We start from the raw sequence: 23,603 nt of genomic DNA on the forward strand, positions 1-23,603 counted from the left end.
CTAAATGTGTTTGATACTTTAAATAAGTGTTTGATACGTTTTGCTTTATTTTATAACAGCATTTAACCTACAGAAATAAAATGCAGATGATGGCGCGTTCAACTTAGCCTACCTCCACATGTTTTACAGTCATTAAGTCCGCCGTGGGCAATACTGAAGCAACGGTATACTTTAGTATATTCTGCTGTAAAATGAGTCTTATATTTTCGTTTTTTACTCAAGGATTCACCTTTTTCAAGGATGCACAGTTTTGAGTGGTAACTTAGGTGACTGTCAGAGAGTAAATCGAAGCCCTCCCACACCGAACGTTATTGGCTTATTTTGCTGACTAAACCAATCAGCGCGCCCTCTGACAAGCATCGCTTTGGACAGATACGCACAGGTTTCACACCTCTCCCCACACCCCTCTCTCTCTCGTGCCTGCGCAGTCGAAACGCGCATGGTGCACGAGTTATTGTATTGCCTGCACACTCTCACTCGCATTGAAAAAAAAAAAAAAAAAAAACACTCCCTCGCATAGTCTAAAATCCGAGATATTTTATCCGACTCGCGGGCATCCGGGATTAACTATCAATATCAGGGAGACTCCCGGAAGTTCCGGGAGACTTGGGATGTCTGTGATGGAATCCTGAAGCACAAAATCAGTTGGCGCTTAGTTCCAGATGCTGAGTCTTTTCTGCTCTAATAAAGACTCCATTCTTCATCAGTCGGTTCCAGATCAGCTCTGCAGGATGGACTTTCCTCAGACTGAGTTTGCTGGTCACGTTATTGAGCTGATGTCTTACCTGAGGAAAAGCCTTGCTCTGTGGAGAGATGCAGTCCACCTGAACATCTCCTGCAGAGGTAATGGCTGCCATCTCCCCAGGTCCTTTACCTGACATCAGCCCGTATCATCAGTGATGGTGGGAATGGGCCCGTTTTCTTCAGCCAGTCATCTCTCTATGCTTCATCGGAGCAAACTAAAGCTCCAGATTGGTGATTCATCTCTGAATCTCACTTCCATCGAACCATCCACAGTCCACGACGGCTTCTCTTCAGCCCACCTGCTTTTCTTCCCTTTGGGTGTCAGTGATGGTTTACTTTGGCTTTTTCTGGATGGAAATCCCATTTCTTTCAGTTTGCTCTCAAACAGTGACTCCTGTTTCTGCCTATTGGTTCATCATTTTGTATATTCAGACCTGTGTAGGTATTCATAGAATAGAATGGAATGCTATTAGAAAAATAAGAATTACCAAGAATTACAGTAATTTGATTTCCTGTTTTGGATATGTTTAACACTCAAGCAAAAACTTAATCTGTTAAATGAAATAGTTTTGTGTCATATCTGTGATTTACGTCTTTTTTTACTAATGAAAACATTTGACCAGGCAGCCTCCAGTGGCGAGTGTACATCTGTAATTGAATTGATCCCACTCTGTCTGCAGCACACTCTCCTCCTCACTCGTGCATCTGTCCTTCATCATCTCGCCGTCTCGTGCTTTGCTGCAGGGTACGTGCACGCTCTCCTGGCCCTGTCCTAAACTTTCAGCCTTCTAAAGGTGCTCATGCTGTTGAGGTTGCTCCTCCGTCCTCACTGCCTGTCTGACTCTCTGGTGCAGGCTCTTTTCTCTCAGTTCGTTCCTGTCCTTGCTGTAATCACAACCAGGGTTTAGAATTACTCTCTAGACATGTTTGTTTGTGTTTACTAGCTTTCCAGCTGTTTCTGTTTAAATGTTCCACAAACTTTAAATGGATTTCCACAGTGCAAGCAAATTATAAATGAGCAAGAGTGTAAAACAGTTACCTTTGAAATATTTGAAAAAAAGCACAATGCCTCGTTAATCCGTTTGTATTGCTAATAGCCTCGAGCGTAGCCAGTGAGCAGCATATTTCCTGTCGTGCAGCTGGAATGCAGTAAACTTGGGTGTGACATCATTCCAACATAGTTCCAACTTCTGATGAAAATGAAACGCAGCATTTAGGTCTTACACATTCCAGTGTTTCAGGCTTGTTTCCCAACAGTTGCCGAATATATATTAAGATCAGATTTATTGTCATGCATACATGCATACACACGAAATTTGTCCTCCGCTTTTAACCCATCCAGGTTGACACCTGTTGACACACACATGCTCATGTAGGGGGTCACACACTCAGACAGATGCCATACACTGGAGCGGTTGGCAGCCATTCACAGCCGGGGAGCATGGGGGTATGGTGCCTTGCTCAAGGGCACCTCAGCCGTGACAAGGAGGTGGACTGGCACCCCTCCAGCTGTCAGTTTCACCAATCTTTTTGAGTATTGAGAGTGGGAATGGAACCGCCAACCTTCCGGTTATTGGACAACCACTGAGCCACGGCCACCCCACATGTTGTTTACTTTTGAATGAATAATCAATCAATCAATCAATCAATCAATATTTATTTCTAAAGCACTTTTCATACTTAAAAAAATTCAACACAAAGTGCTTTACATAGATAATAAAATAATCTGTAGGACATTAGTGTGCTCTTAGTGATCACATCCAAATAATCTTGATTGGAGTGCAGTGATGACAGCCTGGAGGAAATCTCTTGAGTTCTAGTTAACATGTCACTCTTCACTCGTCCTATCCTGACCAGATTGAGTGATTCATTTGTCCTCTGCCCTTCCTCAGAGCTCTGTTGAGGTAGAATGACATCTGCAGGCCCTAATGTTTTGACATGATCTGATCTTTTTGACCCTATTTTCTTTAATCCGGCTTTACTTATTTTGATTTCACCGTTCAAACCACCTGCTTGTACCTCATGCTGATGATGAGCTTTGTTTTAAGACTTAAGTGCCTAGCTCAAAGGCATCTTTGCCGTTGTTAAGCAGTGGAAGATGTTCCCTTTGTGTTTCGGTGGTCTCTTTGGTGGGCATATGTGTTGCAGTGAGAGGACCATGCTATACAAGAAGAGCTGCAGCATGGGCTTGATGGGCTGTGAGCTTCAGATGTCAAACAGGTGCAGTCTTTTTAATGATTCCCTCTGGATGTTTCTACTCTCTACAACTGAATATCCAGCATCTTCCTGAGTTTTCCTTCATATGCCTGTCAAAGTTTTCTGGTGCCTCCCTTAACCTGATTTCTGAGTCATTTCAGAGACTTCTTTAAATTCCACCGTAGACGATTGATTATATCTACGAATGTCTTTAATTCCTTGTATTATTTGTTGTTTTCTTTTTCCTTTAGTTAACATTTGATATGGATAAGAAAGATTCCCAAATGCAGATGTCGCAGGTGGTTAAGTGAATGGCTGGAGAGTTTTTTTTTTTTCAGTTTCTTGGACTCACACATAGGGTTTGAGATCAGAGTTGTGCGTTGTCATTGTGTCCATGGAGAATTCCCCATTTGTCTTCCATTATTCTCATATTTTCCCTACTTCCTACCTATTTTTTTCCCCCTTTTTTTTATCTGTATCCCAGTTCAAATCTGTGGAGTGTGTTGCCTCCATCTGCAGTCCATTCTCACCAGCCAGGCACAGACAAGAACAGCAACGAACAGCAGGAGGACTGGCCTGCACCGTCACAGACCAGGCTGACCAGCGTCACGCTGTAGCCAACATCGATGTCTTTGTTCCTATTCATACAGAATGATGTCTCATTACCTTTAAATTTACCGTTAAATTTGGATCTGGCATAATATGCTGTCCAAGTCACCATGTGGTCAGCTTCAACTTGACAGCTCGCAAGACTGGTTCTGCTGTGCGAGAAAGAGAAACACAAGTTAATGACAACAATGATGTCATATGTACACGGAGAGTAAAGAGAGCAGAGGTAGGAGAGGTGCATCATGGGAGCTCCCCAGCAGTCTGGGCCTATAGCAATTACTGACTGTTCACCTTTGTGTTCCACCCCTTCTGTCCTATCCAGCAGTTAATTTGAATTGCAGAGGATGGGAGGGAATCCTTTAAAAAGTGTGATTTACAGTGTTGTCATCGTCCTCTGTTCACTCCCCTCCCTCTGAGTGTGATCTTATTGCTTTCACCCACAGACACACTCTGGAACCTCTCTCCTCCTGTATATAGCTGTGTATGACTGTACTGCAGCTGTACTTGGCTAACATCTAGTGAAAATAGTATGGAATGATGTGGATGTCATTGGGTACATGACAGTTGTCACCAGCACTGAGAACATTTCAGTGAAGCTACTGATTGGCTGCTGTTGTTATGCAGAACAGAGTGCCACAGAAAAACTTTCAAGCCCTTCACATTTCATAGACGGGCTTAAAAATGTTCTGTGGTCAGCAACTCAGTACGTTCTGTGTCGGCATATGTTTATTCAGACCAGCACCAGACTGAATTGTTGAAAATGAGAGGTCACCACAGTGACCATAGTCTGTGGAGAGGTGTCCGTTTCTTCATCTGTACCATCAATGCTTCCTCTACAATGACCCTCAAAGGCCAAATGTTTTAAACAAAATGCCCACAACAGCATAACGGAACCAGCAGATCTTCTCACTTTAGGACATGAAGGTTTCTGTTGACACTTTGATTTGTATATTTCCGCTAAGCTAATGTTGACCAAATTTACCAAATTATCACTTAGTTTTTTTGGCAAAAATTAGATGTCAATGTTTATTAAAATTCATCTGTATATGGGACATGGCAAAAGAAACGTGGAGCAACCATTTCAAAATCCAAAGTCACTTTTCACCTGGAACTCTAATTTAAATCTGTCATCAAATTCTTTGTATCAATAAAAAACAGTATTCACCTTCATTTTCTGAGGCCTGGAGGTAGTTTGCACCACAGACTGTGCCATAAATTCATCCTCCACCACTCGACTCCTACTCTCTGTCTTATCTGCTCTGCCGAGCTGCTCAGTGAGCCGGAGACTCTGCCAGCACAGACACACAGTCTGTGTGTGTTTCAGATTGAGTGGGCTTTTATTCTCTTAGCAGTGTGGATATTTTCCATTTTTCATATTAATTTCCCTAGATTTTCATGAACATTTGAGCTGAAGGACGTATCAGCCTGTGTTTGGCTTGGGGGAGTTTTTATTCTGCCACCTCATTATGGATGTTGATGATAAGCATCTACTATACTTTTGGGAGTGGTCTGTCCTGGATTTCCCACAGTTCTTTCCGTGTTTCTTTTTTCTGAGCACCAGCACTTCTTCTTCCTTCCTTCCTTCCTTTCTTTTTTACCCCCTGTGGCAGCTGTCTGTCTGAAGCAGCAGCTTGGTTTCGACTCAACAACAAGCATAACCAAATGCTGCTTTTGGACTGTGATGACTGCTGATGAGTCTTGGATAACTAGTAAACTCCAGTTTGTTGGGAAGCTTTCAGTTAGGAGTGTGTAGAGGAGTGTTTCTGGAACCCATCACCTGTACGCCGTGAGGCCCCTTTGGATAAATAGGGATCCCTTTCTTCTGCTCCCGTTTTTTTCAGCTTGAAATAGCTTGAAATTAGTGGGCAGGTTCTGCATACTGGATCTATACATTTGGGTATTTCTCCAGCGGACAGGAAAGGGAATGTATGTCTTTCAGTGCAGGTGCTCCAGTCACTTGGGCACAGTTTTATTATTGAAACTAGCACATAGCTAATTAGCATATGGAAAGTGAATGCTTAAAATATTTCTCAACCACTGGTGCTATACCAATATATCGTTGGTAATATACACACAGCTCTTTTTTTTCCCCTGCAACTTAAGCCAAAGTGGAGCAGGTGGTCCAAACAATTCTGCATTCAGCATCATGGAGTTGCTCCTGGACTCCACTCTGCCCCCTTCTTCCTCAGGATCTGTAGTACATAAGAACACAACAAACTCGTTATTAAGAGATTTTTCTTCCCATTATGTTTTCCTTTTAATGCTTATCATAGAATGTTGTTAAAGATGGAGCATTAGTAAATGATGTCACATTATGAATCAGAGGTGATTTGGATTTATATCAGCTGGTCCTGCTTCCAGCAATCAATGATTGAAGATTCAATGAAAAATGCTGATTGGAACACCCTTAATCTTTCAGCACCATATTGTGATTTTTCTTTAGAAAGTATGAATATTTCTTATTATAGTAGATTTATTATTTCTCTTATTGAATTGTGGCTGTGAACAAGTTTTTCAGCAATGGAAACAATTCCAAGTTTGACACATTGTCCATGGAAATCTGGGTGTGTTAGAGACGTGTGATATGGCCAAAGTATAGAGCCTGGTTATAGCCCCCGTCAGCAGAGCAGGTGAAATCCTGTAAAAAGTCTGTAAAAGCTGGAGCACGTGCCAAACACATCAGACACCAAAGATTGAACCCCTTAATTACACACAAGCTACACTGCCTCTAAGATGTGATAGGTTCTTATTGTTAGTCAGATCTGTCTGTCATTCTGTCAGTTTCATCATCAGGATTTTAAAATACTATCAAAAGCAGTGATGCAGCTAGAAGGAGGTTGTTTGTTAGTCACTAGCCCCTTTCACACTGCGACCCGCTACCTTAGCGGGTCCAAATTGCACCTTCAACCCGCGTCGAGCAATGTGAACGCTTGGCGTGTCAGGGTGACCCGTGTCGCCTGAAGCCGAGTTCAGGGGGCGTTGCCTAGTGGCAGAGCGTCACACGAAACACATAAAATGCTGGGCGTGTACAATGACGTAGGCACAAGCCATGCGTCGGAGGTAGTGTTAAATACACCTGTCTGCATCAAATTTTTCAAACAAACGATGGCGGGACACCTTGAAAACTCATTTTTGCAATGCAGTTCATGGAGATGTTACTTTACGGTGCGTCTTGCTGCGTGGGAAACCGCGCTCTCCCATCTTTCTCGCCAGCCCTTCCAGCAGAGGTCCATCCTTCACTGTCCCCGACGTGTGGCGGAAAATAACGTCCTCTGCTCGGGGGCTGAGGAGCTCGCGGACCTCCTTGTCTCACCAGTTGGCCATATTAAAAAATGTCTCCAACTTGATGTAGGCTAAAACAGAGTAAAACTTTTCCTCACCTGTCGCTGTTGTTCTGAATCAGTTGTCCATTCTGTCTTTTAAACTCCTCACGTCACGCCCACGTCCGACCCGCGTCGATTGTGTTCACATCAAACTCGGCTCGGCAAAAAGACTAGGGTCCGACGCGGGTCGAAAGGCGAGTCGAGTTGACGCGGCAGCCCGTGTCGGCAGTGTGAACACAACAGCGGACACGCTAAATTCGCGAATTAAACGCGGGTTATTCGGCAGTGTGAAAGGGGCTACTGATTACACCAGCCAAAGCTAATGTAGTGAAAGTGAAACCATCACCATATTCTGTAACCATGTAGGGGATTTATGCAATATTTGAATGGCCTGTCAGAAGATTGCCTTGTGATTAATAAAGTATGCCAGTGGAGATGGCAGCTAAATGCATTACATGAGTAGACTGATTGTCTAGTCAGTGAAGTCTACAATGTGAAATTCTATCACACAACCACACATTTAGCTGATGAGCAGCCTTCAATCATAGTACAGTACTAGTCTTACATATTGAGAGGATTAAGCAGAAACTCTGACAGGTAAATGCATAGAGTCAGTTTCCAATCATTTGAACTGAACTGAATCGAATACAAAGACATGAAAAGTTTTTATCTTTTTGAAAAACATTAGCTCTTCTTTAAATGTGATGCTTGCATTTAAAAATGTTGGGAAGCTTGCTAAAAAAGAACTCTGATGTGTCTCTGCTTCCTCGTGCTGCTCACTGCTTTATTCACTTTTAAATCATTCTACTTCTTTCTTTGATATAATTTTATTCTTTTTCTTTTAATTCTGAATTTGTAAACGGTATTAGCCCTCCAATTCATCAGTAAAATCCAATTCATACAGAGCCAATTTGGAAAATAAAAAAGTACCCTCGCTAAAGAAACCAACAGATTGCCCCGTTCTGAGAGTTCACGAGACACGACACACATCTCTGATGGTGGTCTTCCTTCCTCTCACTCTGTCCTGCACTCCAGCTCTCTCTGCCTCTCGACCCGCTAGGTGGGGGAAACAAATCACTCTGTTCTTCCGCTGTCTGTCAAGGGTTTTTGCTTTGCTAGTGCTGTTGCCTAGCAACTGAGCAGGAGCCAGTATTGGCTGCTTGTTGTGTAAGCGTGTATGTGTGATGGAGAGCGAGTGACTCCATGTTGCCTGGGCAGGACAGACAGACGTATGCGGACCTTGCTGCTCCGCCACCGGGGTTGCTGCCAGCCTTTGGGCCTCCTCACACAAAGACAAAGAAACTAGGCCAGACTGCGGCTGATCATTTATTTATTTATTTATGCTATAAGCAAGGTTTTTTTCATATATAAAATTCTTTATGAAAAAGGGGATTTCTTCAGAGTGCTTGTTTTGTCCAACTCGCACAGAAACCGAGTTTACCGTGATGTAAAGGTGTAGAGCAGTAGATCTTCACATTTCGGAACGAGAATACAGTAAATTTTCCTTCTTTTTTATATTAATGATGGTGTGTCGTAAATAGATAAAGTGACCTCATTGGAATACTGTAGACCTCAGAGGGTCTGCTCATGCTTTGATATTTTATCATGGAGCCACGATGTAGCTGGGCACTAATGTGCTCTGGTACTCTTCCCTGTTGTCTCAGAGTTGTGGTCTTGGTGTGGTGGGTTTCCCCCACACACAAAGTTGCTGTGATCCACAGGAAGAGCACTGTCTGTGAGCTGTAACACACGTGCACTGGCATGCACTGGCATGCACTGGCATGCACTGGCATGCACTGGCATGCACTGGCATGCACTGGCATGCACTGGCATGCACTGGCATGCACTGGCATGCACTGGCATGCACTGGATGTCAGGCTTACACCAGCCGTGTTTTGAGGCTCTCGCTGCCTCCTGCATCACATCCCGTCTTGCATCACCCTCTTTGCAAGCAGTCACGTGTCAGTGCTGAGATGTTGGAAATATTTCTTCCTCTTTTGGAGGCTCCATTTTGGGTCCATCCATTTAAACAGTACTGCTCACACTGCACGAAAAGAGGGATTTGTGTCACTGTGGACGGCAGTGAACATCCGCGAATTTGCCTAATTTTCGGACGCACCTGGGCGCTTGCAGGCAGACAAACTTTAAGTTTGTTGAGCGAGAAAATCGTCGGAAACGAACCCGACTCGCGGCGGGCTCTCACAGCGGGGTGCTAATGGCCCAGCGATTAGCACCCCGCTGTGAGAGTGCCTGGACCTCTCACTGGCCTCGCTGGTATTGGACGAAAAAGGCACGTGATTACATAAAAAAGCTCCTGTAAAGCTGACCGCCCATTGGCCAATAAGGTTAATATATGCATACTTTATATGGGCATATCACTCAGCAATTATGATTAATAATTGTGATTATGATTACTAATATTCCTGGGATGTTTGTGTACTTCATATATTCACGTCATTCTTATAAGCTGCACTATGACTAGGCTAATGCAGGCATGAATGATGTGAATCTATTGAGGAAATGAAAAAGGAAACTTTTTTTTTTTAAAGCGCTTTTATTGCCACACCACACAATGTACATAGCTTACATTGTAATAAGAACCATATTGATAATAAAGAATTGAAAACTATATACACACACTGCTGTAGCCTACAATATACACAATAAGCCTAAACGCCGCCGTTTGGAATCCGCATTACTCCGGTCCCTGCAGGGTCTGCGGGAGTTGTCAGACGTCCTCATCCTGGATCAGAAGCTGGCTTCTGGGAGCTGTTGGAATAACCAATAAATAATCAAAACATAGTCTATCCATGCACAGCATATTGACAACTTGTCTATAAAGTAACGAAAGTCATATTGACAGCGTATATGTTCTTACTCTCTTTCACTCTTCTGTGGTGAGACTGTGAGTATTTCGGGTTGGCTTCAAGACGCGCCTGTAGCACAGCACACAGGTCCGTCACGCTGCTGAAAAAAACAACAAGAGGAATGAATAAAATGACCAGTGCTTAAAAGTATCAGTGCCAGAGCCGTGGTAAAAGTCAGCGCCGCTCACCCTCGATAGTGTCCCCGTCTACCTCTCTGAAGTTCGGACTGTTTGACACCGCCTCCTTCAAGCGACTCGTTACATCCATATTGTGAGGTGACAGTAGCCTGTAAAAACAATAGTCCTATGGTTAATAAAAAAAACTGCATTGACGTAACGTAACATCGGGTCCAACTCAACTAGATATTGGGAGAACATTCACTTATTCTTACCCTTGACCTGGATTATAATGCCACGGTGAGTTATGCAGGCGGCGAACTGCTTCCTATAAATTGAAAACACGAAATTCATTTTTTTAAATAAAGCAACTCACACTGGTTTTCACGTGATGGACACAATTAAGTTGAGTTTAGCCTAAAGCCACAGTCAATAACCTACTCTTACCGCGATTTTCGGATTCTGTATCCGCCTTCTCTTGGGGGTGCGCTCTTCAACTTCTCTGGAATGTAACTCCAGTCCGTTCTCGACGGCCATCTTGCCTCCAACCTAGCGAATCTCTGGTCCATTCCCTCCAGAACCCTCTCCACGACCGTATCCACAGTGCTGGCCACCATACGAGACATTCCGGTCATAGCATTCAACAGGACTTTCATTTTATCTGCCTGTAAGCAAGTGAGTAAGTAAGTTTAATATACAGCACATTTAAAATCAGCGAGAACTGTCCCAAGTGCTGTACAGTGTCAACAAGACTAAAATTAAACAATCAAATGGTCATGTGCAAGTAGAAAAAAACACACAAACCTGTAGACCCGCAGAGAGTTGCTGGGGAGTTGAAAGGAAGTAGTCTTCCAGCCATTGTATTCCGCAAACCAGGGCAGTTTTCACAGCACGGGACCTCAGCGATTTCTGTCTGCCTTGTTGCCGCCAGATCTGCTCCTTAAACTTTTTGTTTACACTGCACGACACAATGTTTCTCATACGTGATTGAACGAGAGCTTATGCGAGCCGTTAAGCTCCACCAATCATATGCGTAGACGTCATTACACGGAATACTCGCGAGACAACCTCCCGTCCTTTTGCTATTTAATGTTGTCGGACCACAGCTGGCAATTTGCACTGTTTTGACACAAAAATGGACTCTGCAAGGACAAAGAAAAGACCTCGGCGATATTGTGACCATTGTGACACCGAATTAAGCCATACACAATAAAACACTGAGCGCACTACTGCACATTATGTATACAGGCCAGATTTCTATATTTTTATTTCTATATTTCTATTTTATTTAAGAAGCCTTTTAGAATATTGCTGTTGCATGCTTATTTTATCTTTATCTTATCTTTATTATTATACATTTGGACATCCAGTGCGGGCAACAAAGAAAAGAATTTCATTGTTCAGGGAAACACGTTTCTAACTGCACATATGATAATAAACCTTTGAATCCTTGAATCCTTGAATTTTGCCCACAAAAAGCGGTATTACAAAAGAGGTGTTTGGGAGAAAAAAAAAACAGATATGCATCACCTGTCACCAGCAGACAGCGTGCACCTCTTCTTTTTCAAGACAACACAGCAACAAACTTGGCTGGAGTTGGAGGTGATAGTGATGAACGTGTAGAAACAGGCCTGCCCACCCCCCACCTCACCTCACCCCACCCCACTTGAAAATGACTGTGGCAGCTCCTGACCTGATCACTGGCATTTACATATTAAAGGCTCTCCTAAGTAGGGGAGGGGAGGGGGGCATGGGGGAGCAGTTGCCAGGTCAATTTGCGACAACTTGGGCCAAGTTTTCACTTTTACCACCGCAAATGCAGGGGCTTAACGTATGCGGACATGTAAGGGGCCACATACATCCACAAATCCCTCTTTTCATGCAGTGAGAGGGTTGTGGCATTGCATTGCATGTGGCTGTGGCATCTATCACAGCATAGCACAAGAATATAGCTCTCCTGCACTCAGTCACCAGTGAAGGTGGTTGTGATGGCAGCATGTCTCTGCAGACAAGTCCGACAGGAGTCTGCACTCTCCCCCTGAAGTGCCCCCTCCTGTCCATCTGCTGGTCCACCTGTTACCAGCGCAATTTAAGCAGAGAGAGAAGCTCTGATTTGATGACTCTCTGCCTTTGATATCCTTATTTACACAGCTGTTCAGTCAAGCTGCACACAGCTCAGGAAAATGTAAAAAGTTCACACTACAGTTATATTATATCCTGAAAGGAGGGCATTTAAGTAAAAGCATGCACTGGTGGTTTCCTCATCTCGAACAATTTATTGAAACAAAAGCCAACAACAGTGGTGGGTACACCACAACAAAAATGGCAATGTCTCAATAACTTGTCATGTGCCCATGAGCATCAGTTACAGCTCGACAACGACGTCTCATGCTGTTCACAAGTGGACTTATTGTCTGCTGAGGCGTGGCGTCCCGCTCTTCTCAAAGGGCGGCCCTCAGGTCATCGAGGTTCTGGGGTTCAGAGTTACGAGCCCCTACACGGCGACTCAGCTGATCCCGTAGGTTTTCCATGGGACTCAGGCCACCCCATCTGAGGTACCCCAGTGTCCAGCAGCCATTCCCTAACGATGCGACCCCAATGAGCCTGAGCACGGACGTCCAGGAAGATGAGATTAGGCCTGTGTTGTTCATGCAGGCGCACAATGACTGGATAAATGATGTTATTCAGGTAGTATGGGCTGGTCACTGCACCATGCACAAAGTATAGGGCAGTTCTGTACTGACTGGACACACCTGCCCCCACTGCAACACCACCATCACCACCAAAGGCTCCACCAACAGTGGCTGATGCATAGCGCTCTCCTCGACATCTCCAACATGATTTCTGCTCAACGTGAATCGACTTTCATCAGAGAACAGCTCTGAGTCCCACTGGTCCCTCGTCCAGGGTAAATGCTGCCTGGCCCATGCAGGAAGATGATACCTGTGCCTGGTGGTGTGCTCAGGGACCCTTACAGGTCGTCTAACACGCAGACCAGGCTGATGGAAATGCTTTTGAATGGTCTGATGTGGCACTTGGGTGCCTCTCACCTCCCTTAAATGTGCTGTTAAATTGGGACTGTTGATCAATTGTTTGGGGTCGTCTTGGTCTCATGATATCAAAATAGGAACAGCATGGTGAGGAGGACTGTTTAAATACCAGTTCTAATTGAAGCGGGAAATGTATTGGTCGATTCAAGGATCAAACAGCTGTTTCTCCTTGTTAGAGAACAGCAACTTGTGTAGAAAGTACTGAATCACTGAACAGTTGGACATGTGCATTCAAAAGTTTACAGAAGGTCACCTAAAGTTCACCTGTAAAGCTTAGAATGCATTTTAGGATAATCATGAAATTTCACCCGAAAGCCGAATATCCCTAACTCTTTGTGAGTAGTGTAGGTGATGACATTTTTTCTGATTGGAGGCTTCTAAACACTAGAAACATGCATTAATGAGCCTGTGGTTTGAAACTTGTTTTGGTGTGTTGCAGGCCAGAAGACGTGTCTTCACCTCCACGGTGTGTTCCCATACATCTACGTGCCATATGATGGCTACGGACAGCAGCCAGAGCGCTACCTGCGGCAGGTGGCCTTCAGCATTGACAGGGCCCTCAATGTTGCCATGGGAAACCCCACTTCCAGCACCCAGCACATTTTCAAGGTGGTACTGGTCTCTGGCATGTAAGTGACTAACTGTAAGAAACATAATACAAATCCCCTTAACACATTTTGAATAAAGAAATGTGGGAAACCATGGAAACATGTTGAATGTATGGTCTGGTCATTTTCTTGTCTTTCAGGCCTTTCTATGGTTATCACGCCAAGGAGAAGCACTTTATGAAGATCTATCTTTACAATCCTCAGATGGTCAAAAGGTGAGGTTTCTACTGATAGATGCAGTTTAATAAGAGCAGGAGTCATTGGGGGTTCTTTGCCCTCAACAAACTGGTATTAGAACTATGTGAAGGAAGGCAACGGAAGCAGAGAGTCATTAAAAGGTCCAAAAAGCCCCACTGTCCTAACCAGTGTCATGAATCCAGCTTATTTCTGAAGAACTTCTTACTAAGCACATCAGAGGCCAACAGCACAAACATATTTGGCAAGCTGTTTATTTCCTGATCAAAGTCTGTCCATGCATTATTTTGCTCATTCAAGTTTAATGATAGATAACTGGTGTGTTTGGTGTGTGAAGGTTGCTGTGAACTTTGAACTTTGCAGAAAGATGAACATTTTCCAGCTTCCCTGTGTTGTGCTGCAGGGACCATTTTCAGTTTCTGAGTTGTTGTGGACTGCTGTAGCTTATATTTTAGATTCTGTTCGATGAGGTGTCTTTAGATTGGACAGTTCCCCTTTATTTTGTTCCCCTTTAAATGCCCTCTCCGGGTCGGGAATGAGATCCTTCCCCAAGTGGAGGAGTTCAAGTATCTCGGGGTCTTATTCACGAGTGAGGGACGAATGGAGCAGGAGGTTGACAGATGGATCGGTGCGGCGTCTGCAGTGATGCGGGCTCTGCACCGGCCCGTCTTGGTGAAGAAGGAGCTGAGCCAGAAGGCCAAGCTCTCGATTTACCGGTCAATCTATGTTCCTACCCTCACCTATGGTCACGAGCTGTGGGTAGTGACCGAAAGAACGAGATCGCGAATACAAGCGGCCGAAATGAGTTTCCTCCGCAGGGTGTCTGGGCTCTCCCTTAGAGATAGGGTGAGAAGCTCGGTCATCCGGGAGGGGCTCGGAGTAGAACCGCTGCTCCTCCGCATCCAGAGGAGTCAGGTGAGGTGTTCCGGGCCCGTCCCACTGGGAGGAGGCCCCGGGGAAGACCCAGGACACGTTGGAGAGACTATGTCTCTCGGCTGGCCTGGGAACGCCTCGGGGTCCCCCCAGAATAGCTGGAGGAAGTGGCCGGGGACAGGGACGTCTGGGTTTCTCTGCTCAAGTTGCTGCCCCCGCGACCCGACCCCCGGACCAGCGGAAGATAATGGATGGATGGATGGAGTTCCCCTTTAATCATCTTGAGCTTGTTTTTATTTTTTGCTATGTTCATTTTTTACATATTTTTTCCAATGCTAGATAAGTCAAACAGATGATGTCAGCAGGTGATTTCAGCCATGATATGGTCCCAAAGCAGTATCCACGAGAGTTATTTGAGGAGCAAAGATGGGCAGAGGAGATGCACAAATATGTGAGAAAATCATTGAACTTGAGGATGGGCGATATGACAAAAATGATCCCAATATTATTTTCTATATTAATCCACCTCGATATAGAATTTGTTTATGCTGTGAGATAAATGATGAGATGTTGATGATGAGATGATACTTTCTGCACAGTCGCTGGGTTGAAACCTTTCCAGGTGATTTAGTTTCCACATTGTATTAATCTGTTCTTCATCATCTTTACTGAATCCAAACCACTTCCATACGACATTTCCACCTGTTTGCAGGAAGAATGGGACAAAATAATTCAATTCAATTCAATTCAGTTTTATTTAGATATTATAGAGCCAATTAAAAAAAACATCTTCCTAGCTAAGCAAACCAACAGATTGCACTGAAACTTGTCTTCGGTCCAATCTCCCGGCCTGAGCGTGCCTGAGGCGACTGTGGAGAGAAACGACTCCCTTTTAACAGGAAGAAACCTCTGGCAGAACCAGACTCAGGAAGGGTGGCCATCCGCCTCCACCAGCTGGGGTTTGAGAAGACAGAAAGGGGGGGACAACAAACACTGTAACACCATTCAAAGGATATCTGTTGGAACAGGGAAACACGAGTTAATGACCACAATAATATCACATATACATAAAGAGAGTAAAGTGAGGAAAGGTGTGACAGATGAGGCCCCCCAGCAGTCTAGGCCTATAGCAGCTTAACTATGGGATGTTTCAGGATTACCTGAGCCATCCCTAACTATAAGCTTTATCAAAAAGGAAAGTTTTAAGCCTGGTCTTAAAGGTAGAGAGGGTGTCTGCTTCCTGAAGCCAAACTGGCAGCTGGTTCCACAGAGAGGGGCCTGATAACTGAAGGCTCTGCCTCCCAAACTGGCAGCTGGTTCCACAGAGAGGGGCCTGATAACTGAAGGCTCTGCCTCCCAAACTGGCAGCTGGTTCCACAGAGAGGGGCCTGATAACTGAAGGCTCTGCCTCCCAAACTGGCAGCTGGTTCCAGAGAGAGGGGCCTGATAACTGAAGGCTCTGCCTCCCATTCTACTTTTAGAAACTCTGGGAACCTCAAGTAAACCTGCAGTTTGGGAACGAAGTGCTCTGTTAGGAAAATATCTTACAATGAGATCTTTAAGATATGATGGAGCTCGGTCATTAAGAGCTTTATATGTAAGGAGAAGAATCTTAAATTCTATTCTGAATTTAACAGGGAGCCAATGAAGAGAAGCTAAAACTGGAGAAATATGATCTTGGCTGTTAGTTCTCATCAGAACTCTGGCTGCAGCATTTTGGATCAGCTGGAGGCTTTTCAGAGAATATGTGGGACAGCCCAATAATAAAGAATTACAGTAGTCCAATCCTGAAGTAACAAATGCATGGAGCAGTTTTTCTGCATCACTCTGAGACAAGATGTTCCTGATTTTAACAATATTACGAAGGTGAAAGAAGGCAGTCCTAGAAACCTGTTTTATATGCGAGTCAAATGATAAGTTCTGCATACCTTCCCCACCTTCTGATTTATGGTTGTAGAAAAAATTTTTAAGAACCTTCAGGACTATCAGCCAGTATATTTGTATTTTTGATTGAATGATCTTGTTTGTTACAGAGTGTGTGAGCTGTTGCAAAGCGGAGCAGTGATGAACAAGAGTTATCAGCCCCATGAGGGTCACATCCCCTACCTGCTGCAGCTCTTCATAGATCACAACCTGTACGGCATGAACCTGGTGAACCTGGGAGCTGTTAAGTTCCGCAAGAGCAATAACAAAGGTATGAGAGAATCAAATTCAATTGAATTGAAATCAAAGATCCTTTATTAATATTTAAAAGGAAACCTTATTGTTGCAGTATAAGATAATCACGAGTCATTATCAGTAGCTGTTGTGTCGGGTTATTGCTGTGCGCAGGAATGACTTGTTGTAACATTCTTTGTTGCAGTGGAGCTGAAAAACTGAAAACTGTTGTTGTTTTTTAGCTGTGTTGTGTAGATGTTGTGCACAGAGCCGGCACAGGCCCCACACAGGCCCCGCACAGGCCCCGCACAGGCGATTTCAGAAAGACCCCCTAAAACCTGAAGTTTTTCTGGAAATTCAGCAATTGCGTCAACGCCTACTAAATGATTGATTTCTCAGCCTCTGTAGCAGATAGAAACAAAATTCAAAAAGTATTTGAGAGCTTACACCTGTGGCTTTCTTTGGAAATTTAGTTTATTTACATACACCTTCACGAAAATAGAAAATGTAAAAAGTAAAGTGCAGGAACAGTGCTATTTTCAATTAGAAAACAGTAATAAAATCAAATAAAATTAAATTTTATATTTAAATTATTTATTTATCTATTTATTTTATCGCCAGTAATCTCTTCGTACTGGCAGCATAAGAAGCCCATACACATTCCAATAAACGTTTTCATCTCCGGCACAGTTACGTGTGACCACCTTGCCATCTTTGCCCAAGCTGGAGTCTGAAGTACCTGCTCACTGTATCTATTCGTCTCGGAAACGAGATGCGCCCAAAGCTCCTCAGTAAAAATATGATTAAATGCCTGCAACGGTGTGGCATCTGCAGGTAAATCAACTTTCACCGCTGGTGTGCGGTTGAAATCTCTCCGTCGATTACGGCGGTAATTGTCAGTCTTCCACTCACATTCAAACCCTTCAAAATCATCCTCAAACATATGTGCTAGCCATAAATCTGCATCAACTGGGTCAGCACGTTCATCAGCATCATCAAAGCCAAGACACTCCTCACAATCGCTCCCGTCTGAAATGTCTTCCCACTGAAAGTCCTCCATGCTTGTTTGATGTAACTTAACTTTTTTTTTTTTTTTTCGATGTAACTTAACTTCAAAACAATGACACGAGGAACATGACGACACTCTCACGTGTCTATTATAATGCATTTAATTGGCGCAGAGGTCAATAATTGGTGCAAAACAACCTTATACATGAAAAAAGACGTGTACGCTTTCCCGGCCTTAAAGGTAGAATAACGCAACAGCGCCCCCGGCTTTAAAGGTAGAAATGCGGCAATGCTTTCCCGGCCTCAATGGGTTAAGGAAATCCTCACGCTTTACTCTCTTCTAATAAAAGCAGGATTCTCATGTTTGATCCACCTCTTTTCTGATGCACTCAATGGAAAAAGCCTCTAATGCCCCGAACAACGCAGACACCAAAATGCCCCAGATAATAGCTACACCTGTTTACATTTTTAATCTCTCTTCAAGCTGTAGCTTGAAAGTAAATCCTTAATCTGGGATCAACTAGAATGATAAAAGAGGCTGAGCTGGTATAATGGCCCATTTTAAGATGAATGGAACCCTTGGTGTCTTTAGAAGTCCGTTACTCAACCTGAGCACTCGAATCTGCAACACTCATGTTGAAAAGTTTCCACAATAGCAAAAGATTTTCTTCTTCCGTGAGACAAAACTGTCTTAAAGTACCAAATAAAGCCAAGCAAATGTGCAGCCGTTACATCTTGATAAGATATTTGGAGTATATTTACTATCACACAGTAAAACTATTCTGCTGAGTTTACAGTTGTATTTACTGGTTTAATTGAAGGATTTCTTTAATCGTGTATGCTGTTATCCCTTAAAAGAACTACCAAACAAAAAGCGCTAGCTGTGCTGAAGATCTGCTGAAAGCACAGCAATCTCAGAGAAATATTTCTGAGGTGGGGAAACTCAACAAATTCTGTGAGCTGCATGTCAACAATGCGTTTGTTTAGTGACATCAGCTCATAGCCAACATCAGTCCAGCACCACTGTCAGCGTCCACTGGGCCCAGATCAAAGGTCACCCATCAGCAAACGATCAGGCCACATTTTCTCAGCTTTACTAAGGTCTCATCACCAGAAAATCGGATCGCCTCAGAGAAATACTTCACTGCAGTTCATGGATGCTGCTCTGTCTGTGTGCCTTTAACAGAAGAAGCGACGGCAGACCCAGACGGAGCGACTTCCAGCTGCCGTCCCAGCCTCAGCCCCTGGACGAGTCCTTGTACCTCAAAGCCCAACGACAACACCCTCGGGGGCACGTTTGTGCGCTGGGAGGAGAACACTTTACCCTGGTGAGTTCCAGCTGCTTCAGATCTTTAACAAAGTAAGTGCCCTGACTTCAGAGCCTGCAGACACATTCACCTCATTCTGATGCTTGACTGGTTACAGCTCCTTAGTCCTGGATGAGGTGGAGAAGCAGAGCACGTGTGAGCTGGAGGTGGACGCAGTAGCTGTAGACATCCTCAACCGTCTTGATATTGAAAGTAAGTGCACTCAGGACACCATCTTCACCTCTCCACAGTATGAGTCTTTGCCAGTATTGTAGTAGGCCCAAATGAATGGAACAGTGATCGGGTGCTGCTGCTCAGGTTGGCTCCCTGTGAGTGCCTCTCAGCATGGAATCCATTAACAGGCCCAAACAGGAAGAGTGGAGCTGCCCGAACACCTCCTGCCACAGGGGAGCAGAGGGGGAGAGATTAGCATGAAACTGAGCAGAGGGTGCAGTCTGATGCAGAAAGTGCAAAACTCTCATTTCATTTATATCATGAAGTAAAAGGACAGAATGAGGTTTGTTTTAGCCACCTGCTGTGGAAGTGAAATCCTAAATATTCACAGATTTATTGCCTTCTGCTTTGTATACATAAAGTGTCACAATGATCCATGTTATTGATCAAATGAGGCATTGTTATTCGACCTTTGTCCCTTCAGACAAAGTCATTCATATATTGGGTGTGTGAATAAATGTAAAGACTAATCCAGAGGAATTTGAAGCCGCACGTTTGCTGATTAAGTTTTAAATGAGCATTTCAGGTTACCAGCTTTGCTGAACCTTGTATTTGAGTGTGAAAAGCAGCATTTGTGTTGGGGCTGTAAGTAGCTGTGAGTAAGCTCAAAAGACTCAGATCAGACTGTATAAACCATGTTGAGTCTAGGACAGCCCACAAAATGGCAGGCAGTGTGTTTCCTGACTCTTACTCTTCCATTTGCTGCTAAAACTTCAGCATGTGTAGTTAGTTTAAGGCCTGGTTTTGGTGTAATTGGCCAGTGTGGCTTGATGGAGAGGGAAAAAATGACTTTAAAAGAAGTACGTTGGTGCTCTGAGCTGACTGTGTGCCCTGTTCCTCCTTTGTGTTCAGATCAGATCGGCAGGAATCCCGGCCTACAGGCCATCTGGGAGGATGAGAAGCAGAGGAGGAGAGAGAAGAACCAGACCTCCCAGATAGAAAGCCCACAGTCACAAGGTGAGGACTGCTTCAGTGCTGACATCTGTTGGCAATAGCATCATCTCTGTTTGTTAGCTGAAGAAGTTCTTTGTGTTTACAGATATTTTGTTAATCACAGACTCACAAGTCAGGGCAGAGCTTGTTTTAAGGAACTCTAAACTCTTGTGTGGCTGTCTTCATCGTGCTTAAGTCTTTACTCTTTACTCCCTGGAGTCAGAGCATCCTCTCTGTCAGAGTGTGACTGTTGATGCAACTTTTTCTTCTAACTCTGTGGTCCTGCCTAACTCAGAGCTGTCCCCACACACTGGAAGCTGTCAGGGAAACAGGGTGATAAATAGTCACAGGCTGATTAAATGTTTGCTTTCAGACGTACCTCAAAGCCCAAAGTGTTCCCTCTTCTGATAAGTGAAGACCGAAGAAATGATAATGGCCATCTTACACCGATCACAGCCTTTACAGAAAAGCTTTCAAAAGATCCTGGTTTTGAGGAGTACTATCACGTGTTAATCCTGTGATTAACTGCTGTTCACTGACAGCAAGCACACAATGTTCCTCAGAGCTCTGAAGAAGCAAAAAGTTTGAATTGTCTGGAAGAATTTCGCTGTATGGGAAGGGATTGTTTGCAGAAATGGCAGATGCAGTGTTGGAGTCATTTGTCTGATGTGTTCCAGATCGTGGTTTTGTCCCTGCAACGGAGAGCGAAAGAATCTTCACAAAGAGGCTAAAGGAGATCCTGATGGAAAACAAATTTGACGTGTAAGTTCCTCATCCTTCCTCTAACTTGTCCCTGTGGTAATGTTCTTCACACACACTTTGGTGTAAATGATAACTGAATATCAGGGTTGGGCAGTTGTCTAATTTCCCTGAGGAAATGTAGAGAAGATGGCACTGCTTTGGAGTTTATTGATCATGGATTATTAAAAGGAGAACAAGATGCTCCCAGCCTTTGAGGAAACCACATTAGTCCAAGGTTTCTCCCACCTTGAGTTGTTTGTATGAAACTGTACTGAACATCACATCTGTGTCTGTGTGCCTCCTCCCTCTGCTCTGGACAGAGAGGGAGAGGAAATGAAGTTGGATGGGAAGGATGGAGAAAGTGAAGTCAGAGCAGATGGAGTGGAGTAAAGAGGGTGAAATTGATGTTGCTGAGGTTCCACACCCCTCCCTTCTACTCCCACGATGTACAGCCTGGAAGTATTTCCTGTTATAAATAAAAGTACAGTTGGCCTGGCAGCCATGTGTGCTGCAGTATCTCATCCAGATGGCTTCTATTCACTGGCTCTGATATCAAACAGGACCAGAGGAGAATAGAGAGCAGCTCAGTGTGGAGCTCTGTGTCTGTCCATGCAGATCAGGGATGGGACACACACTCACAGCTGCTGCTGCTGCTGCTGCTGCTTTAAACTTCTGCTGCTTTAAACTTCTGCTGCTGCTGCTTTAAGCTGCTGCTGCTGCTTTAAGCTGCTGCTTTAAGCTGCTGCTGCTGCTTTAAGCTGCTGCTGCTGCTGCTTTAAGCTGCTGCTGCTGCTTTAAGCTGCTGCTGCTGCTTTAAGCTGCTGCTTTAAGCTGCTGCTGCTGCTTTAAGCTGCTGCTGCTTTAAGCTGCTGCTGCTGCTGCTTTAAGCTGCTGCTGCTGCTTTAAGCTTCTGCTGCTGCTGCTGCTGCTGCTTTAAGCTGCTGCTTTAAGCTGCTGCTGCTGCTGCTGCTGCTGCTGCTGCTGCTGCTGCTGCTGCTGCTGCTGCTGCTGCTGCTGCTGCTGCTGCTTTAAGCTGCTGCTTTAAGCTGCTGCTGCTGCTTTAAGCTGCTGCTTTAAGCTGCTGCTTTAAGCTGCTGCTTTAAGCTGCTGCTTTAAGCTGCTGCTGCTGCTTTAAGCTGCTGCTGCTGCTTTAAGCTGCTGCTGCTGCTGCTTTAAGCTTCTGCTGCTGCTGCTGCTGCAAGCTGCTGCTTTAAGCTTCTGCTGCTGCTTTAAGCTTCTGCTGCTGCTGCTGCTGCTTTAAGCTTCTGCTGCTGCTTTAAGCTTCTGCTGCTGCTGCTTTAAGCTTCTGCTGCTGCTTTAAGCTTCTGCTGCTGCTGCTGCTTTAAGCTTCTGCTGCTGCTTTAAGCTGCTGCTGCTGCTTTAAGCTTCTGCTGCTGCTTTAAGCTGCTGCTGCTGCTTTAAGCTTCTGCTGCTGCTGCTTTAAGCTTCTGCTGCTGCTTTAAGCTTCTGTTGCTGCTGCTGCTTTAAGCTTCTGCTGCTGCTGCTGCTGCTTTAAGCTTCTGCTGCTGCTGCTTTAAGCTTCTGTTGCTGCTGCTGCTTTAAGCTTCTGTTGCTGCTGCTGCTTTAAGCTTCTGCTGCTGCTGCTTTAAGCTTCTGTTGCTGCTGCTTCTTTAAGCTTCTGTTGCTGCTGCTTCTTTAAGCTTCTGTTGCTGCTGCTGCTTTAAGCTTCTGCTGCTGCTGCTTTAAGCTGCTGCTGCTGCTTTAAGCTGTTGCTGCTGCTTTAAGCTGCTGCTGCTGTTGCTGCTTTAAGCTGCTGCCGCTGCTACAGCTGCTGCTGCTTTAAGCTGTTGCTGCTGCTGCTTTAAGCTGCTGCAGCTGCTGCTTCTGCTGCTGCTGCTGCTGCTGCTTTAAGCTGCTGCCGCTGCTACAGCCGCTGCTGCTTTAAGCTGTTGCTGCTGCTGCTTTAAGCTGCTGCCGCTGCTACAGCTGCTGCTGCTTTAAGCTGCTGCCGCTGCTACAGCTGCTGCTGCTTTAAGCTGTTGCTGCTGCTGCTGCTGCTGTTGCTGCTTTAAGCTGCTGCTGCTGCTACAGCTGCTGCTGCTTTAAGCTGTTGCTGCTTTAAGCTGTTGCTGCTGCTGCTTTAAGCTGCTGCCGCTGCTACAGCTGCTGCTGCTTTAAGCTGCTGCCGCTGCTACAGCTGCTGCTGCTTTAAGCTGCTGCAGCTGCTGCTTCTGCTGCTGCTGCTGCTTTAAGCTGCTGCCGCTGCTACAGCTGCTGCTGCTTTAAGCTGTTGCTGCTGCTGCTCTAAGCTGCTGCAGCTGCTGCTTTCTCACTTTTTTCACTTTTTTATTTTCATGATCTCACATGTTTCAGTCTGACTCAGACATTCTGCTGCCATGTGTTATCACTCTCATTCTGTCTTTTGGCTGCTTTTGTAATGTTCTCAGTTTACTGATCATAAATAAATCTATCAAATTGATAAAGAGGGCTGGCTCTGTGCTGTGGCTGCTCTGGAACCCTTAAACATGACTGTAAAAAGAACAATGCTCCACGAGTTAATGAACACAAAGAACAACACTGCCCACCCTCCACACACAGTGTGTCAGAACACAGTGTGTGATCAGTTTGAGGTTTCTTCAGAGAGATACACCAGGTCCTTCCTACCAGCAGCAACACCTCTT

The 23,603-nt window shown here is 44.7% G+C and overlaps 1 protein-coding gene across 3 annotated transcripts in view; it reads left to right on the forward strand.

Annotated features, from left to right (window-relative positions):
* The window catches only part of rev3l (REV3 like, DNA directed polymerase zeta catalytic subunit), a 75,645-nt gene that overhangs the window by 13,922 nt on the left and 38,120 nt on the right, over positions 1 to 23,603 (forward strand). For all 3 annotated transcript variants that reach the window (XM_075459632.1, XM_075459634.1, XM_075459633.1), the window contains exons 2-8: positions 13,345 to 13,534; positions 13,654 to 13,728; positions 16,615 to 16,775; positions 18,933 to 19,074; positions 19,172 to 19,266; positions 20,140 to 20,244; positions 20,898 to 20,982. In XM_075459632.1, coding sequence (XP_075315747.1) covers positions 13,345 to 13,534; positions 13,654 to 13,728; positions 16,615 to 16,775; positions 18,933 to 19,074; positions 19,172 to 19,266; positions 20,140 to 20,244; positions 20,898 to 20,982 — 853 coding nt within the window. The remainder of the gene's footprint in view (positions 1 to 13,344; positions 13,535 to 13,653; positions 13,729 to 16,614; positions 16,776 to 18,932; positions 19,075 to 19,171; positions 19,267 to 20,139; positions 20,245 to 20,897; positions 20,983 to 23,603) is intronic.

This window comes from Odontesthes bonariensis, chromosome 24 (genome assembly GCF_027942865.1).
Source record: "Odontesthes bonariensis isolate fOdoBon6 chromosome 24, fOdoBon6.hap1, whole genome shotgun sequence".
Taxonomy (NCBI): domain Eukaryota; kingdom Metazoa; phylum Chordata; class Actinopteri; order Atheriniformes; family Atherinopsidae; genus Odontesthes; species Odontesthes bonariensis.